This window comes from Protopterus annectens, chromosome 6.part1, assembly GCF_019279795.1.
Source record: "Protopterus annectens isolate FY-2018-M chromosome 6.part1, PAN1.0, whole genome shotgun sequence".
Lineage (NCBI taxonomy): Eukaryota > Metazoa > Chordata > Ceratodontiformes > Protopteridae > Protopterus > Protopterus annectens.
Window position 1 is genome coordinate 355,589,974 of NC_056738.1, and position 20,914 is coordinate 355,610,887.

At 38.4% G+C, this 20,914-nt stretch overlaps 1 protein-coding gene across 1 annotated transcript in view; it reads right to left on the reverse strand.

Moving 5' to 3' along the window:
* ATG2A (autophagy related 2A) overlaps positions 1 to 20,914 on the reverse strand; it is a 2,853,001-nt gene that overhangs the window by 280,401 nt on the left and 2,551,686 nt on the right. Inside the window, exons 35-36 of the mRNA XM_044075772.1 lie at positions 20,387 to 20,471; positions 7,932 to 8,121 (exon numbers count right to left, since the gene is read on the reverse strand). Coding sequence (XP_043931707.1) covers positions 7,932 to 8,121; positions 20,387 to 20,471 — 275 coding nt within the window. The remainder of the gene's footprint in view (positions 1 to 7,931; positions 8,122 to 20,386; positions 20,472 to 20,914) is intronic.

Genomic DNA, 20,914 nt, shown 5'->3' on the forward strand with positions numbered 1-20,914 from the left:
AAATGTGTGTTAAAAATAATCATCATTCCTTTACTCTGTGAACAACTGCTGTCACTTCTTGAGCGTCAAATTAGGTGTACCTTAAAAGGGGGAAACAGTCCACTGTGGAGATCTTTAAAAAAGTATCTACAACCAGAGTTTGTTGTGTTTTATGCACAGAAGAAAGACATGACCCTTATTTTAGCTTTCAAGTTGTTACCTACTGCAAATGTCTTTTGATCAGTTCACAACAAATGTCCACATTTTCCTCTTTCTCATGGGAAAAACACATACTACAAAAACATAAACACTTTGTTTTTTATAAAATAAGAATTAAAACCACAACCTACTTGTACTTGACATGACAGAGAAAAAAACAAAAGAAAACATAAATGGGAACTGCATCCTCAGATATGCAACTACTCCATTACTTATTAATGATGCATCTAAAAACATGACTTAAGTATAGTTTATAATGGAATATCCATATCTGTTGTCAAAACTTTTACTAGAAAATGTCCAACTGTTTCAGAGAGAGAGTCCTGCACTAACAGACACCAAAAGGAGGCCTAAATAGTTATTAGAATTTGGCAGGCCTACAAAGTGCATTACATCCAACTTCCATTATGTTTTAACTTTATGACATTTTCAGGGTATGAAAGGGGTACATATTCAGAATTTATTACTACAAAAGTCAACATTTTATACAATTTATCTAGGAAAGGATCTTTTTTTATCACTGGAAAGACGCCAAAACCAATGATAGAGATGATGTGGTGGGATCAAACTCAGCAGTGATCAGAATAGCATTCTTTTTTGTAACTATGTACCCAGAATTCAAAGAAAGTTTTGTTAAAAAACTATCAAAGGGGGACTAATATACGGTATTCTGTACATACCTAGTAAATGTAAAGTTTTGCAGGCATCTAGCACTGACAGTCCAACATTCTGCATTACACTCTGTTTATATTAAGGGTTTGTATTATACACTCGGACAGATACATACACTCACAAACAGACAGACAGGCATATAAACATGCACACACGAAAAAAGAGAGCTGCACGATTCTCAAGTGTACAGAGTAAAGTACATAATCACAGCTTGTTTCATGTTAGAGTTTTTGTTTGAGATTACTTAGTGGTCATTCATTTCATGGACAATACACAAGAGCAACACACAAACGAGTGACAAAAATTTAGCAACTTCACAGATGGCTGACTATAGGTATGTGTACATCACATCTGGATGAATTCAGCTCTATATAATGTAGGTATGCAGGAGCGTGCCAGAATGAATGTTTGACTGAAAAGGTGATGCTTGTGAAAATGTGCAAGACTGTGTGTTATAGCAGGTAGTGTGCATGTGTGAGTGGCCGCACGTTAGGGTTGGGTAAAAGGATACATTTACTGGTGTGTCTGTTTGGTGCTGTGCATATTCTGTGCCCTTCTGTCTTCATAAGTGGTACTGTTAGCAAAAGGGGTTTTAGTAATGTAATATGTAGGGTTGTGGGCAGGGTTAGCATACGTAACTAAGGTTATACGGGGGGAGGGTGCCAAGTGCCATCCTGCTCATTTACATAAAAGACTGGTTGCAGCAGGTGACATGTTACACTCTATGGTGGTAAAGATGATCTCTGATACTACAGAAAATGCAAACACGGGCAATATCCAAATCATTAAAATGCAGGTAAAATGACAGAATCTTACTGTTAGGCCAGATATGCATTGTTTTCCCTTATTGCTAGTGCATACACTTCTAAAACCTTAAATCTGCTTAGGTCAATTCTGTTTTTAAACACCTTTACTAAATAATCCTTTATGACATAGGTGCACATACATTAACAGAAAAGAAAAAAAAAGTATTGACATTTGTCATATTCAAGCATTATACATTACATATATGTCTTCTATCTTTTTAATAATTATTCAATTAAACATCACATAAATTACTCAATTCCTACGTTCCCTTAAACCACACTCTTTACGGTTCCCACATGCATACATCAATTCTTAGACAAAACCCACTAGGAATGAGTGGGGAAGACTAGTCTATGGAGGATATATATTGTGGGCCTCCAACAAAGGGTACAACAGGAGTAATGCTTATTACTTACATAAAATTAGGCACTTCCATGAAAGCAGAACAGAAGATAAAGACTCACTAATGTACAGAATCCACAAAATAAATACATAAATAACATCATTTAAAGTGTATACAAACCTAATTTGCACAGTGTCTGAAAGACTAATCTCATCTGCGGGAAGAGTGGGTTCCACCTAACTACCTCAATAATATATGCTGGCAAGTGAGTGTTGCATTCCCGAACAGTATCTGCCTGGAGGTCACAATTAGAAAACATTTAAGTGTGAGAAAAATCTTTTCATATGAAAAAGATAACCAGCTTTTTGCTTACTCCTTCAGATAAAATAATTTTCTCATATTTAATATGTTAAACTGTGACAATGAACACTATGAATTCATTACTGTGACTAAGTTATATAACAGAAGTACTGTGTGGTGCATACCTTTGAAGCGATGAAGGCCTGAATGAGATAAGGCAGCCAGACAACCATCACAACAGTAATGAATCAGTAAAGAGTGCAATCAGCACTGCAGCAGATGTCAATGGTTTAAAAAGCTGCTACTAGACAAACATTAAAATCATTACCATGGGTACTAACAGTATAACTCCAGTGGTAGAAAAGGAAGCATTGTGTTTGTGTGTGTGTGTGTGTGTGTGTGTGTGTGTGTGTGTGTGTGTGTGTGTGTGTGTGTGTGTGTGTGTCCATGCATTAAATATTCAAGTACAGTGCAAGTCATATTATTGCAGGGCTCTTGACTCTGCATTATAATCCAGTTGCTGACAACTTCTCCGTGGCATCAGTGTCTAAATTAACTACAATGTGGAGATGAGGTGCCATCTGACAATGTGAAAAGTCAGAATATATATTGCAGCAAAAAAAAAAAAATACAGACAAGTCCAGAAAAAGAGAGAAACATTTCAGAAACAAGCAGAGACTGGGTATGGAAATGAAACATGATTAACATAGAAATGTATGTAATAACACCATAGTATGCACAGTTAACACACCACAGAAGCTATTAAGGTATGTGTATGTATATACATAGGTTCATAGGCAGGTACTAGCTATCAGCCCAAGGGCCTATGTAAGCCTAGACAACAAGGTAACCTGTCTTTCCCCACCCAAAAAAGTTATTTTCCATGTGCCCCTGTCGAGCAAAGCCACAGAAGTGATCCCCAGGTTGAATTTCCTATTTCCCATCCACTCATCAAGATTTTTCTTGAAGAGTGCTAATGAGGAACTCTGCTTGACATGGATAGGTAGCTTGTTCCAGAGTATGGGAAGTCTCTGGGACAGGAATCTATCCCTCCAGCATGTTCTGTTGATTGTGGTGACAAGGTTTAGGTCCCTGGAGCATGTAGCTCAGAGGGATTGGGATTTCTTTAGGTGTAGCATGTCCAACAGCTCTGGGTTTGACATAGCTTTGTATGTTAGGCAGAGATCACCTCGGAGTCGGCAATATGCTACAGAGTAAAGCTGGAGTTTTTTGAGATGGTCAGCGTAGGGTATCTGTTTGAGTCCCGTAATCCTCTTTGTGAGGTATTTTTGTGGCCTTTCCAGCTGTTGCAGATGTCTTGTGAGGTGTATTCCAAAAGGGAGGTTGTACTCTATAATGGGTCTAATGAGTGATGAGTAGAGGGAAACAATGACCTCTTTTTTCCTGGATGAGAACCCTTTCGTGATGAGATGTGCCATGTAGAAGGATTTCCTGACTACTGTGGTGATGTGATTATCAAAGGAGAGACTACTGTCCGCCTGAGTCTCTTATCACACCTTCGGCGTTAAGTGGACTGCCGCTTATGTGGTAGTTCATGGGTACCCAGTTTTTACCAAAGGGGGTGACAATGCACTTTTTGGCATTGAGCTTGAGGCCATGGCTCTGACACCAGGCATCAATCTCTGTGAGGCCCTTCTGTAGGATGTCCACGTCGTTTGGGGACTCAACTATGGCATCTAATTTGCAGTCATCTGCGAACTTCTTCAGCCAGAGGCCCTCTGTGTTAGCCTGTACTTCAGAGAAGTAGATACCAAACAGGAGAGGACCCAAAACTGAACCCTGTGGTACTCCACTTGTCACATGTTTGAAGTCAGATTTAGAGTCTGCAACTTTTACAGTGTGTGTTCTACAAGTGAGTCAGTTGGCAACCCATCTTGTGACATGTATTTATACCCAGTTTAGTGAGTTTATCTATGATTCCAGAATGGGTATCAAATGCCTTGATGAGGTCAGGATAGGCTGTGTGAACTGTCTTACCCTTGTCTACAGCTCTGGTGACTGTTTCAAATAAGTCAATCAGGTTTAGGAGGCATGATCTGCCCTTCACAAACCTGAACTTGGTGGGGTCAGAGTATGGAGGTTACCAATGTCTTTGTTTATGAGTTCCATGATGATTCGTTCCACGGCCTTGCAAATCAAGCTCATCGGGCTAATAAGGTGATAGTTCCCTGGGTCCATGGTGGTTCCCCCTTTGTGGAGTGGTACAACTGCTGCTGTGCGCCATTCAGTGGGTACAAAGCCTGACGTGAGGCTATGACTGAACATGGTGCTTAAGTGGGGGGACAGTTTGTTCTGAAGTTTATGTAGAACGCAGCCTGGGATGTTGGCCGGTCCCATGGATGTCGTGTTCTTGGCTTTGCACTGCATTCTTCCGGTATGGATATGGGCCCTTTAGGGGGTGAGGGGGGATACAGTTGGCAATGAACCTATCAGCCAGGATGTTGGCGATATCAGTTGGTTCCATAATTTTCATGCCCTTGTGCTGTAACAGAGCACATCTGGGTGTTGCTGAGATTCTTGACATAGCTACAGAATGCTTTGTGGTTATCCTTACAGTCAGTGGCAATCCTGTTTTCATAGCTGCCTTTGGAGGATTTTATGAGGGGATCTCAGCTTCTTACTGAGGCTGACTAGGGAGCTCCTCCACTCATGGGATTTTACTCTCTTTTGCAACAGTTTCTTCCTTCTCTTGTTGAGTTTGTTTACAGCAGGGGACCACCAGATTGGCTTCCTTTTTTTGGAGGATAGCGTCTTGGTTCTGCTAGGGCTAGCACGATCCATGCACTAGTGTAAGTGCATATAGACTGCATTTGTTTAAGATTCGGCAGTCATAACTGTATTGTCCATCTGCATGACTGTCTTGAAGTTTGCCACTTCCATCCTAAGAAGCATGAAGTTGGCTTTGGAGAAATGTTTTACAGTGGTTTCCTTAATGGGGGTAGGGGTGGGATGTGGATATCTATGGTGATTAGCTTATGGTCGGATCTGACCAACGAGAAGTTGACTTCAGGTGTGGAACACCGGTCGCTCATGTTGGTAATGACTAGGTCTAGGATATTATTGCACATGGTGGGGGTGTGGATAAGCTGATCCAGGGCATTGGAGTTTATGAATTCTTGAAAGCGTTGTGTGAAGGCGTTGGTATGAGTAGTTTTCCCAGTTAATGGTGGGGTAGTTGAAATCACCCATTATTAGGGTGTTTGGCTGAACCCTAATATTTCCCAGTATATCAAGAAAAGAGGAGTGGGAATCCTGGGGCATGGTGGGGGATCTGTAGCAAGCTACAATATGGATTGCAGCTTTGCCCAGAGTTAGTTGCACTTGGATAATTTTGGATGTATTATGTTGGGCAACTAGCCTGGAGGTGTGGATATCCTTAATGAATATGGACACTCCTCCACCTTTGGTGTTCCGGTCCTGGTTAGATGGCCGAAAGGTATGGTACGAGTTATATCCTAGTAATGCAGGGGTGCTCTCTGGAGCCTTGAACCAGGTTTCAGTCACTGCACATACATGGATGTTCTCCATTTTAAGGAGTGCCTCGAGTGAGTGCATTTTGAGGTTTAGACTTCTAGCATTGAGTAGCATTACCCTCAGTTTTTTCTTGCCTGTATCTGTTATGGTGGTGGGTTTGTCATTTGAACCTTGCCTAAAAAAGGCACTATAGGGGTGGTAAGAGCCTTAGCCAGTATCCGGAATCCCAGGGGTGACAGGTGCAGGCCATCTCTGGCAAAGCATCGTGGCCTGTCGACCATGTCGTGCAGATACTGGATCCCCTTGGAATGACACCAGAAGCTTAGCCAATTGTTGAAGTCAATCATTTTGTCCTTGTACTGCAGTATCATTTTGGGTGAAGGTAGGATGCTACTCAGGGCTAGGGTCATAACTGCCTGGATTACAAGATCAGAGAGCTCCTTCATGTCTCTTTTCATGTAGTCCAGGGAGTTATGTCTCAGGTCATTCACACCAACATGGACAATGACTGAGTCGTATTTGTACTTGTTGTGGAGTGACCAGAGTGCATGGGTTATGCGGTGGATCCTGCGACTCAACGGGCAGCTAACAGTAACCTTAGCCTTGTCTATTCTAGTGAGTGGAACATCAGTGTGCCTGACTTTAGACTCACCTATGACTAATGTGTTAGGCACATTGTTTTGCCTTATGGGCTGTGGCTGAGTGGCACACTGGGTCTGTGTGTTACGTGTCTTTTGAGTTGTGTTGAGGGGTGGAGGTTGCTTGCGTTTCTGTTTTGGAGGTCTCCGTTGCTTGGCAGATTCTTATTGAGAGCCTCTGAGAATGTTTTTGTGTATCTATGTGTGGGTTTTGGTGGTGTAGGTATAGTGGGACTATGTGATGAGTGTGGTGGAAGTGTTTACCTTCTCCTCTTGACTGAGAAGTTCAGTCTTGGGATGAGAGAGCATTGCCTCCAGTTTGGAAAGATAAATGCATCTCTCACAGGTTGTAGTGTTGTGTGGTAGGAGAAGAGGGTTGTCAGTGTACATGAGGCAATTGCTACATTGCCCCAAGATACCCAGATTCATCAGATAGACGGGAAAGAACACCAGGAGCTGTCCCTTGGACATGTCTGGATAATCACTATTTTCCTCTGGACAAGTGAGGGAAGTAAGTGCCAAAGCAGTTTTCCTCGAAGTAACCTGAGGACGGTAAGTACAAAACTGTTAACCACCAGGTTGAGTGCTTCAGTGAGTTGTAGCTTATATTGTGCTTACAACAGATATGAACCAGTGCTGGGCACGGAAAAGCAGATTCAAGTGCTAAATTTAAGAAACTGGCTACTTCTAAGGGAAAAACTGAAGAGCAGACTTTATGGCTCTGGGAATTGTTTAATCCTAGCTAAGCAGCTCTGCACAATGCACAAAACCACTCAAACATGGGCTTTTAAGCAGAAAGATGAAAGGGACAGAAATAGCCCAAAACGACCAATAAAACTACAGTTTATGAGCTGAAACCACTCCTCCAGCAACAGATAGGCTGTTCCAAAGCTCACCACTCTCACTGATGAACACATAAGCTTCCCTCTATCTTAGAAAGGTCTGGGCAACACAGGAACTTAAAAAATAACCCAGAATTCAGCAAACTCTGAAAACTGGACTTTACTAGATCTAGAAAGGTTTGAAATGAGTCGAGGCATAGGATTTTTTGTTTTTTTGTTTTGTTTTTCAAAGTTAAAGCAAATTCAGCAATAAAAACACTTTTAACACAGAATACAGACTATCTCACTTGAGTGTGTAGCCCTTTACAGTTAAACAGATGAAAAAAAAGCTTAAAAAACAATACTTTAAAGTGCAAACAGTATTTGGTTTCAAAAAGCAGTACAGATAAGTAGCAAAGTTAATAAAAAAGCAGTCGGAACAATGTGGGTAGCAAAAACAGGCAACGTGTGTATGTACGTGTACACACACACACACACACATATATATTTTGTATATAATACATATAAATATGTACGTGCATAAACACACATTTTAGAATACCCATTCCATCGCAGTTTGCACACATTCCCAGCCACACCCCAAGCTATGTTTGGGACATGGACATCTCTACTGCATGAAAAATTAGATAACTGTACCTGAAAAAAATTGGCTGATCTGTAGATGATGAAGCTGTTGAGGAGGAGCTGTTCTCACTGATGGTTGTATCCATAGATGCAGATATATCCTGTCCCTTAGCAGACAAACTCTGTCCTGGTTCCATTTCTTTATTAGTTACCTCGGGATCAAGTGAGAGGCTTGACCTTTGACTAACATCAGACTTAAGAGCTAGGGGACAAACATACTAACATTGATCTTCTAATCATATACTGTAAAAATATAAATCAAACATCAACGATTCTCTCTTCAAGAACTTTCAGTTACAAGTTTATATGATGACAGTCTACCAAATAAAGAAAAAAATGTATTACATAAAATATGCAGATTCAATCATCCACACCAAGGCTTGTTGGGAGGACTTGAAAGTGGAATAATTTAAGTTCCTTTTCATTTAACAGACAATCATATTTACAACAAACCTCAGCTTCTCCTCTTCCTGTGTCAGTAAGAAATTTTTAATAACAGAGTAAATTGGTTTCTAGACTCCAGGAATTTTTGAACTGTTTCTGAATTTTGTAGCATACTGCTATAATTTCTCGCAAACCAACAACAAGCAGGTAAGGACTGGATGACGCATGCATTTGCTTGCATGTGTATCTCTCTCTGCTGTAAGAAGCAGTCCGACAGTACTCTGGATATACTTAGGCATAATTATACTGTGTTATAACTAAAAGTCTAGCTCATGTAACATTTGCGTCTCATTTTACAATAAAACATGCCCATTTAATAGCTGTACAATGTCTTTAATCATTTTTGTTTTTGACTGATATAACATACAGGATCCATTCCTATTTATAACCTGAGACAAGACTGCACCAATTCCAATCTCAGAAGCATCTGTGTTTACCACGAACTGCCTGAAAAATCTGGTGCCAAAATCTGAAGACAACATGTCTTTCACTTACTTAAAGGCTCATTCTGCCTCAACTGTTATCCTTGGTCAGGTCAGTCTGGGCAAGCAATATTTGTAAAAAGAGGAATGAATTTAAGATAATAGCTTGGCAGGTCTGTTGGACTTCCAAGATGGCTGCACACTGAGTAACAGCTTAATTCTAGCTCTCCCAATGCGAAATCAGAAACTTGGCAGAGAAAGCTAGAGGATTTATAGTTCTGGGTAAATTTCAGTAACCGGCTAGTAAGTGCACTGCCTGGATGAAAGAGAAAAGAAATACAGAGGACCTTTAAAAAATCAGCTACAAAAGGCGAGGAAAAAACACTGACTTGGAAAAGTACTGCAGCTGTTCAGCAAAAAGCAGTGCAAGCTCCAGACATGATTTCCAGTAACTTAGAGGAAAGGACAAGACAACTGCACACAGACCTGATTAAAATAAATGAAATGCTGATGGAGTATTTTGATTCAAATAATAAAAGGCTGGAAAAAATGGAAGAAGCTTTAAACAGATATTCAGCCGAGGTGACAAAACTGCAAAAATCAGAGGTTGAAATGACGAAAACACTGGATAAATATGAGAATGCTCAAGAAAAATAACAGAATTAGAGACCAGACTATGTAGGGAAAACCCGAGATTTTCTGCTGTACCAGAGAAGCTGGAAGGAACAGACTGCATTCATTTTATGAAAGCAAAAACAAGCAGCTGGACTGGTATTCTACAGCAGGAGTTGTTAATTGAAAGGGCACACTGTGTGCATGCTCCAAACCTGGCAATGAGAAAACAATATATACCTTTAATAGTAAAGATGCAATCCTACCAGCAGGAGTTGATTCTGACAGAACTGTGGCAGAAAGACAAAGTACCAAAAGTGGGAGACAGCAGAGTGTTTTTGGAGAATGATTACTCAATATACACCAGGCAGACGAAGAGAAAATGTATCCCACTATTCATGGAATGTTGAGAAGAAGGCATGAGATTCAAACAGCTGTACCCAATCATCTTCAAAATATTCATCCCTGGAAGGACAAAATCATTTTTTGAAGAAGCACATGTTAAGGAGGAAATACAAAAGTTTGACAGACAAAAACTGAGCTGTGAAACAGAAATAGATTCTGCTTCTTGTTCTAATGGTAATAAAGATCACAGAGAGACTGTGCCAGTGAAACCTTTTCCAATGTTTGAATGGCAATTTCTCGAAAGAAGGAAAAAAGCACAAGAGTCCACTAAAAGAGTCAAGAGTACTTTGGAAATGAAGCAGAGACAGGGTTTGGGAGATGGAGATGAACAGGAATAAAACCAGTAACTTGGAAACTGACAAATGTGGGATTACAAAGCAATAATTATATTTGTGAAACATGATAGAACAAGACCATCTGGAAATATTGGACTCTCTTGGACTTTGGTAAACATGTAGGGGACTCTAAAGCATATGCCCTATTTCATGTCATTAATGTTCAGAAATACTTAGGAGAGAGGAAGAGGAAGGAGAAAGTAAACTGCAAGTAAAACAAATTATTTTCTTAATGGTACTATTTTATGGTCCATGACTTTCTTTGCATGCTATAAAGTTTTCTCAGTTATTTTCAAGTGTAATGGGCATACTAATGTAAATAGGCAATCCTGTTTTTTTTTTCCCTTCTCCCTTCTTCTCTCTTTGTTCACTTTTTGAGAAAGGTAGGCACTCCAATGCAAAAAAAATCTGGTTAAAAGAGCATGATAAAAAAAATCATTGTGCTTTTTCTCATTCTTGCATAAGGGAATGACTGGATTAAGGCCCTTAGCTTGATGTAGTAACAAGTTTTAAGAGAAAGTTAAGTAAATGAAAAAGAATATTGAATATTATAAGGATTTTTTCTAGTAAGTACATGTATGCTTAGCAGCAATTCTGTATTTGGTCCTAGTGTCTCCAAGAGACAATCTGATAAAGACAAATGGCTAGGAGATAATGTTCTCTGAAAGCAATCACATGTTTACTCAGCTGGGAGAGCTATAAAGATAAGATAAAACCAGACAGCACATAGTTGCAGCACAGACTTCACCATGTGTCTTAGCATGGATATCCTTTCTTTTAGGTTAACTCAAGTCTATGAGTGTGGCCTGCCAAAATAGTGGAATGAGGCCTTTTCAATCCAAGCCATGATGGGAATAACAGAAAGCAATGCAAAACCCAATCAAATAGTTTGCTTTGACACAGGCTTGCACTCAAAGCAAAAGAAACAAACAACTGCTGAGACTGCCTGAACCCTTTAGTTCTGTCCAAATAATATCGCAACTGCCTGTGTACATCTAAAGTGTGCAAAATCTTTCAAATGAATAGTTTGGTTTAAAGCCACACTAGATACCACCTTAGGCATAAAGGAAGGATATGGAAAATCAAGAAAGGCTCAACCGCCATAAGGGCCTGCAATTCAGAAACCCTTCTTGCAGAGGTAATTGCCAACAAAAAAGCAGTCTTCCATGACAAATATTTCAACTCAGAAGTAGCTGCAGGCTCACCAACACAAAATTGAGATCCCAAGCAGGAGTTAGTGAGCCAAAATTGCGTCCAGTAACTCAGTAGAAACATCAAAATCTTCGCTGCACTCCAAAATAAAATCACATTCAAAAGGCTGTTAGGTGAAGAGAGTGAAGTTTGACATTGAGCAAATGGCTGTCCTCCTGTGACAACAGGTGTGGAATTGAAGGCAGTGCAAAACTTTGGCAGCTGATGGTTTAGTGGAGAAGCATGACACTGTCAATTTCTGAAACACATGAGGATCCACATCTGCTAAGGAGTTCTGTGCTCCTGGCAGAAACCTTGCCTGAAGATTGAGTTGTAAACTGAGAGCAGTCTCCCACAAAATCATTTTGTTGATGTACCACATGACAGTTGTGTTGTCTGTTAGAATCAACACCTGCCCTGGAAGAAGTAAATCCTTGAAAGCTATTAATGCAAACTGCTTTAGATTGATATGTAGATATCCACTTTCCATTTAGATGAGCTCCCCAAGCTTTGTCTGAGGCATCTGTCGTTAAAATCTGAACCACAAAATTCCTTTGAATGACAGTGTCTAGATCCTGGCAGTGCTGTGTCCATACATTTTGAGAGGCATTGGGAAGCACCAGAATACAAGATGCCATGAACCCTAAGGCTTGAAGGACTGTCCTTGCAGTCAGCCCGGACTGATGAGATAGCTGATGGAAGTAAAGGATCTGGGATGCTGTATTCGCACATGTCTTGAGAGGGTACTAGACTGGACTTTATTTCGTTCACAGAATACCCTAGGCATCTCCTTGAGCCAGAATCGGGCAGTCGTCCAAATAAGGACAGATCTGTATTCCTTTCAGCCTGAAGAAAGCTATCACTGGAGCCAGAACTTTGGGCAATGCAGAGAACTGATAGTGTAAAGTCCCAGCAATCTGATAGGAACATGAAGGTAAGCCTCCTTGAGATCCAAAGTTACCATCCAATGATCTCAACATTTTGAACTTGGGAATGTCCAGATAAGTGTTACCAAACAACATGTCAGATTGTAAAAACATGCACTAAATCTTAGAATCATCCACATCATAAGCAAGGAATACACAATGTATGATAATCCTTTGAACTCGGTCTCACCATGTGTCTCAGCATGGTTATCCTTTCTTTTAGGTTAACTCAAGTCTATGAGTGTGGCTGTCAGGTGTGGAATATTGGTTCCTATTAGGGGGGGGGGTAAAACTTCAACATTTGAAGATGTACAAAGCTTTGTATATTATTATTAAGTTATATGTTTTAGGGGGGTATTGGGGGTGTGTTTTTTGAGGGTTTTCATTAAAACAAAATGTTCTGTATGATGTGACATAGGCACAAATAGATATGACGAAACAACTGCATAAAAGATCAACCTGCCAAAAAGTCTATCCATGCAACACAAAAGCTGGAACTAGACATTTAACGTAAAAGTTGTTACACATAAAGTTGGGAATAATAACTTTTCAATACAATGATGCGGATTACAAAGCAATAATTATATTTGTGAAACATGATAGAACAAGACCATCTGGAAATATTGTAAACTGCAAGTAAAACAAATTATTTTCTTAATGGTACTATTTTCTGGTTAAAAGAGCATGATAAAAAGATAAGATAAAACCAGACAGCACATAGTTGCAGCACAGACTTCACCATGTGTCTCAGCATGGATATCCTTTCTTTTAGGTTAACTCAAGTCTATGAGTGTGGCTGTCAGGTGTGGAATATTGGTTCCTATTAGGGGGGTAAAACTTCAACATTTGAAGATGTACAAAGCTTTGTATATTATTATTAAGGTATATGTTTTAGGGGGGTATTGGGGGTGTGTTTTTTGAGGGTTTTCATTAAAACAAAACGTTCTGTATGATGTGACATAGGCACAAATAGATATGACGAAACAACTGCATAAAAGATCAACCTGCCAAAAAGTCTATCCATGCAACACAAAAGCTGGAACTAGACATTTAACATAAAAGCTGTTACACATAAAGTTGGGAATAATAACTTTTCAATACAATGATGCTTTCTGTAATTTCTTCAAATGCCAATGGTCTCACAAATAAATACAAAAGGAAACAGTAGCAAGCTATATTAAATAATGTAGACTGCAGACAGATGCTACAGATGACAGACTTCGAAAAAACTGAACATGTGAGTTTAATAAAGAAAAGTTTTCAGGATAGTTATTTAGTGGAATACCTGGGACAAAGGAAGAGAGGAGTACTTATATTAATTGCCGGAGGAACTCCAATAGTGATAGAAGAAGATAAAAAAGACAACACCGGTAGATTTGTAGTGCAAAGGGGCTACTGGCAAGGGAGGAGAATTACACTGGCATGTTTTTATATTTCACCTAAAACTGCTGTAAAGGAGCTTAAGAAAATTTGGGCAGAAATAATCAGTATTCAGCAAGGATGTGGACTTGAATTTGATTTGCAACAGTGAAGATATGTCTGGAGGGGCCCATAACCAGAAAGTGCAACAAAGGAGGGTAGATATTTGAAGAAATTTATGAAAATATTTGGCATGGAAGATGTGAATTCAGTGCTAGGAGTTCGGAGTGAATTTTCATATTATTCCCCAAGATACAAAATCTAGGCTAGGCTAGACCGAGTTTATATTTCACAGGAACATTTGCATTTAATTGAAGATCTTGATATATACCCAATAACTACTTCAGATCATGTGTCAGTAATAACTAAAATAAAAACACAGGGTAATGAAATAAAAATGACATACTGCCGCTTTCTCACCTATCTGTTGAAAAGGGAGATATTTAAGGAATGGGTAATAGAAATTATTCAGGAGCTAGTAGAGAAGATAGAAATTTCTTTTGAAAATATAGCTAGGGAGTGGGATAAAAATGAAAGTGGAGTGTAAAAATATGGTGGAATAGAAAGAGAGATATGGTTAAGAAGTAACAAGAATTATTTAGAGAGATTGCCAAATGTTAAAGTACTGCAAATTAGGGGGAAAATAAGAAAAAAACACTGTTGTTGGTGGGTCTTGCTGCAGAGAAAGTTGAGGCATACCTGATAAAATTATAAGGATGATTAGAAGGACATATGAGGGATCGGAGGTAAAAATTAAAGTGGGTGGGTTCCTCCCTGATCATTTCTGCTTGAGCACAGGAACCAGGCAGGGGTGTCCTCTTTCCCCTTTGTTATCTGAATTATATTTAGAACCACTGGCAAAGAAAATAAGGGACTCAGAAATTCAAGGATAAAACTGGTATGGTAGTCAAGAAAAACTGGCTCTATTTGCAAATGATATTATTTTACACTTGATCAACCCGAAAAGGACATTCCAATGTTGTGGAACATTTTGAGAGACAGTTTTAAATCTTTTCAGGATACAAAATTAATGAAACTAAAATGAAGGCAATAGTGGTAAATTATGTACCCACGCAAGAATTGGTTCATCAATATGGGAATAAGATAAAAATGAAGTGTTTAGGAATACAGATTAAAATTGATTCTGGTGTGGCAACTAAGGATATGTGGGAAGAGACTAAATGAAAGACGGTACAAACACTGAGAAACTGAAAACTCTGTTATATGGATATGGATAGTAAGATAGAAGTAGTTAAATGTTTTTAGTCCCTTTACTCTTATACAGAGGTCAGGCATATTTTTATCACCAGAGGAGAAGTTGTGGATAGCAAGTAATAAAGAGCTGAAGGATTTTATCTGGGAGGGGAAGACAGCAAGAGTCAAGTGGGATAGGCTGATTCTTCTTCTGACAGAAAAAGGTGGACTGGGATTACCTGATTTGAAGGGGCATTTCAGAGCTGCACATTTATGGCTCCTATATATATATGTGTATATATATATATATATATATATATATATATATGTGTATATATATATATATATATATATATATAGCACAAGCAGAAACCTGTAATTCCAAATGGAAAGTGATGATGATGAAACAGGGAGGTAGCTCAAGAAATAAGGAGAGATTGGGATTTTGGATGCAGACCTTTAAGGAGAATAACAATAATCATACAGAATATTATATTCATAATGTAGCAAAAACTGAGACAACACACGAATGGAGACAAGAGATTCTGCCAATAGGGATGATTGCAATTAGGGATACAAACAATAGGCAAGAGGGAGCTGGAATTTATTGGAGAAAACTGGCAAAGGAACCAAGGTATTAGGAACAAATAACTAGATAGGGAAAGACAACAAAATGGGAAGATGCCAAGAATTTATTTGGACTTCAAGTTAGAGATTGCCTTCCCTATCAAGGACTGATATCAGTGTATAGGCAAACAGAAAGAAATAGGGAGGTTCTGAATGAAAGGCCAGCACTGGTAGAATTTTTAGTAGAATCTAGAACTTAGAACAAAATCTGCTGTTAAAAAAGGAACAATTAGTACAGCATATAAAATATTGCATGATAACTATAAAATATTGCATGATAATTATAAGAGTCAATCAGAGGAGGTGAGAAAGGAGTGGAAAGAGAGATCTGATAAGCAATTCACAAAGAAAAATGGGGGTTACATGTTTGTCTCCCAAATATGCAACAAATCTAAAAGATTTGGGATTTTTTGCTTGGAAATGTTTACATAGACAGTTGTATACCCCAAGTAGGCTCCAGAGAATTTTTCTTCAGGTAGACAGCAAATGGTGGTGGTGTGATGGGGGGGGGGGGGTAATTGGAAACATATCTTCTGGGAGTGTAATGAGCTAGCAGACATTAAAGATTCCTTGCGGAAAACTCTATCAGAGATACTGGGTAAGCAAATTGGTATAACTAGGGAAATGACTTTTCTGAGCTATGATACAGAATCAGAATTGCATAGACATAATAAAGCCTTGCTGAGTCTAATTATGGTTGCTGCCAAAAAAAGCAATTACTAGAAAATGGAAATCAAAGTCTAAACCAACTGTACTACTAGTAGTGAATACAGTAACATAGATAAAACAACTGGAAATAGGATCCTTAGAAAAGGGTAGACACAAATTACATAGAAAAATGGGAATTGTGTGAACAACACATACAGGTGAAGAATGAGATTTAATAGAATGGTCTGTGATGTAAAATGCTTGCAACTAGGACTATGTCAATATGGTTTGTTTTCATTTATATAAGTGTACAATGGCCTGTGTCATATGTGATAATTTAATAAAGATGTTTCCTTTTAGGCCTAATATAGCCTTACCTTGTTTCTTATTGGTGGTGTGTTGCCATTTTGTAGTGGTTAAAGTTTTTCATCCTCTGATTTCTTTATCCCTTGACCTACTGCACAGTCCAAACAGCAAACTTGCCATGTCTAACCTGTACTTAGAAAACGAACTAAAGGCAAAAACAAACTAGTACAGACAAAAACGAAGGGCGATACTTGAAAAACGGTTCAGAAAGTATAAAATAATTGAGTTAGTTTATTGATGTAAAGCGCTTTTCGTTTGTGTAAATAACACAAACTTCTCCAGACTAATGGTTACAAAAGGTATCTGCTATATATACACATAGAAGCGTCAGCTTAAACAAGCAATTAAGCAATAAAGCAGTGTAATACTACTTAACTTTTAAAGAAGCTGTACACAAAGTGATCACAGTGGCTTAAAATAATGCAGAATCACTTGTTACATAAGCTGCTGTGTTGTTAACCTCCTACATAAAATCAAGAGTGATACTTAAAAAACATCACTTCAAGCAATAAAAATTAGTATTGAAACATAAACGATAATTTTAAAAACAACAAACTTTAGAAAAATTAATTAAATTAATATAAATGTAATTCTAAGTGCGAGTCATCTTGACAAACTCTTGATTTTCAGAATACTGCTTATAGAGCAGTTTTCATTTAGACCAGGGGCATTATAGGCATTAAGTCTGATCTGCCAGATTAGTTCTAGTTCTTCCAATTTAAGACCTGTTGGGCCACCTCTTTTACTCTCAATAATCTGGTCAATCACCATAAATTTAAAAGAATGGTCCGGGTAGTGTAATATGTGTTTTGCCAACGCGTTGTCATGTTTATTTTTTCTGATGGCATAAATATGTTCATAAATACAGACACGGAGATGACGCTCCGTCTTGCCAATGTAAAATGCTGAACAACATTGGCATTGAGCCAAATAAATAATCATTTTAGAGTTACAATTTACCCTGTGTTTCAGACTATATATATGGCCCTCTAAATTAAACCTGTTGGATTCTGTAACGTATTTGCAATAATTGCAAGAGTGGCATTTGTACATGCCAACTACTCTACTTACAGTCTGCCTTTGTTGCTCAAACAATACTTTAAGATTTTTCGCTCTCCTAAAAATCACTTTGGGTTGATTACCAAGTCTCTCACACACACTATGGTCACTTCTAAGTGCTGCCCAGTTTTTGTATAGAATCTCGTAGCAATCTTTACTATTTATACTGTAAGTTGTTATAAACGCTGAGCATTGAGCTTGTAATTCAGAAGTGGTTGTAAAACTTTGAAAAGGAGATAGATCTGTACTATCAATAATCTGTTGGTTTAAGTGGGCCACATCTAGAATGGGTTTATAAATACGTCTAAGACGTTTTTGCGTAACTTCTTCAACAATGTCACTGACCAAGTGGTCTGGGTAACCTCAATGAAGGAACATGTTCTTAAGAAAGGAACATTCGACTAGAAAGTCTTCATCGAGAGTGACTACCTTTTAAAAAATAAACTTGCACTCTAGCTTGCAGAAGATCAAGGGAAGACAACATGTGCATGTGTGTTTGTGTGTGTATATATGTACGTATATATATTTTATATATATCACAGTTTGTCGATTCCTAATAATGCAGGCATGTTGTCATGTGGTCATTGTATTTGCTATAAATACATTTTAATGGGAGATCAGCTGTTTCTGTCAGCATGGAATTTTATCCTAAAGTTTAAAGAAACATTCAATTGTGCTTCCACTTATATTCATAAGCTAAGTGACAGAATAAAGGAACACTACAGAGCTATTAGAATCTCTGACTTTAAAAATGCTTCAGCCAAGAATAGCTCTGTGTGTTTCCAGTTTTCACTTTTCTGTTCTTGAGAAAGTTATTGTGCCTTTTGGTGACAGTAATAACTTGCTTGAGGTTAAGGAACTACAGTGGCAAGTCAGGCTGCGTGCTGACTCACCCCCTGGACTGAATGGTAATTTAAACATAAAATGTTTACTCAAATAAAATAGACAGCTCATGACATCAACATTGTGGAAGGAGCTTTCTCTTTTGTATTTTATGCTGTTTACTTTAGAATTTTCACTCAGTCATATTTTGAATACTGAAAGATTTCTGATGAAGTGCAAATAATAAAGAACAAAACCACTAAGATCGGAAATTTGTTTTTCTAGTTCTTTTTCCTTCCTTCATTAGAGATTTTTTTATTTTATATGTACATATATTTTTTTTCTTTTGTTTTCCACTGTGGTCTAACGAGATACACTACCCATTTTCAGGGGAGGCCTTGGGGGGCGGATATATTCTTCCCACTCAAGGCCTCTCTCTCTCTCACACACACACACACACACACACACACACACACACAAACAATATGAATACACTTCACCCCGTCAGTCAGTTCCTTAACAGAGTGAAGTTGTTGGGAAATTTTTCAAAAGCCTTCTTTGTCCACTACTGGAGGTGATGAAAGAAGGAACACAGAGTGCATGCAGTTACAGCAAGTATGTGATTGGATTTTAATTCAAAAAGCTTCAGATACACTGAAAGACTTGGCATTAGAAGTGGAAGAGTGTGTGCAAGCATTTGCAGGTCAAGGCTAGGTAAAGGGATAGATTTATTGTTGTGCATGTGTGCTAGTATATGCAATGTGTCCCTGAGTGCCTTGTGTAGTGGCTGTGTTATGGAAAGAGTTTTTTAAAAGACATAGGATATATAGTTGGTGTTACGGGCAAGGTCACGGTTAGAGCACATTAGTAAGGCAATGCCCCTTTGTTCTTGGCCCTATCCATACACCTTATCTTAAGAAAAAATACTTTCCATAACACTACCACTATTCAGATAAAGTATGTCTGAAGTTAGTGGTGTTAAGTGATCACAAAAAGAAATTTTTTTTTTTTTCATTTTGCGACTCGCTGTAGTTTCAAACCTTTGATTTTTACTTATTTTTGATGCTCCAGCATCGATCATTTGTGTTTCAATGATTGTGAACATTAATATTTCAACGCATGCTGACACACACATAAAGAAATAAACATTTACATTTTTATCTGTATGTATAAAGAAGAAAACAGTAAGAGTAATTCTCAGTAATTCTCCTATCTTATCCAGTTGCAGGGAATGCAAACAAAATACTTTAGAATTTGCAACATCAGACAAGAGGCAAAGATATACACCCAGAACCACGGCTTGAAAATATGAGTTGAGACACTTATCCCAACCTGATATGGTTGGCAGCTACAACTCTCATAAGCATGACAGCAGACAGTGAAGAGAGGGCAGTGTGAAATGGTATTCACTGCTGAGAAAAAGCTGAAGCAAGTGCTCATAACCTCGATGGAAGCGCTGCAGAGGAAGAAATGGAGGAAATATTACAATAACGTGATTTCAGATTTACTCTCCTGTGTTAGGGTAGCATATATCAAAGCATCTTACAGCTATACAGACATTACTACATGAGCATTACTTTGAATATCCAGCTATGGAACTAGTCAGCTAAGTGGAACAGCAGATACAGTTGCTGCCTCACAGCTATTGATTCTCCAGTCCATTTCTCAGCTGGGGTGCCTTCTCTGCAGAGTTTGGATGTTTTCCCATATCCACAAATGTCTCTAAAAGGAGCTCCAGTTTCCATTTACCTCCAAAAGTACAGTATATGAACTGGTAGTCTTACAAACTCCCACATTACCCGTGTGAGTGTGTGTGTGAGGGTTTGTGCATGTTCTGTGATAAACTGACACCCAGTTCAAGATTAGTTTCACTGCTGTGTAGCCACTAAGTGCTGGGATAGGCTCTGACACCCCCACAAATCTTGAGTTTATTAAACAGGATAATGGAGAATGTATACATGAACCATGGAATGATGTGTCTGCATCTTTTTGCTTACCATCTGTTCCAACTTCAACAGGAACGACAGGGTTAATTCCTGTAGCCAGGCTTGTAAAGAAATCTTTCAGGAAAAACAAGGCATCCTGAAAATGGAAAGAAAAAAATCTTAATTTGCAATGACACAAAAAAAAAAATCATGTTTTATTTTATTCTCCAAATCTAAGACAGCAAAGGTCTAGTCAAATAAGCTGGGTTTGTCTGAAGTTTAAAAAAACCTAACTAGTTTAAAACATTACAAGGGTTAAACTACCTGCTCTAGTCATGGCAAATGAGAGAGTTATTGCAGCAAGAAAGGCAGACTGATATTTATTTATTTACTGACATTTGTTAACCAGGAAAGTCCACTGGGTCAAGTGACCCGTTTTCAGTGGAGGCCCGGGGAGAAAAGCTCCACAAACACTGTATAATATAAAAGCATGTAAACATATATAATCTTACAAAAACTGTACATATGATTGTTGGAAAAGGTGCGTATATTTACAACATATGGAAGTGGTGTTTCCTTGTAATAATGGCATTGAATTAT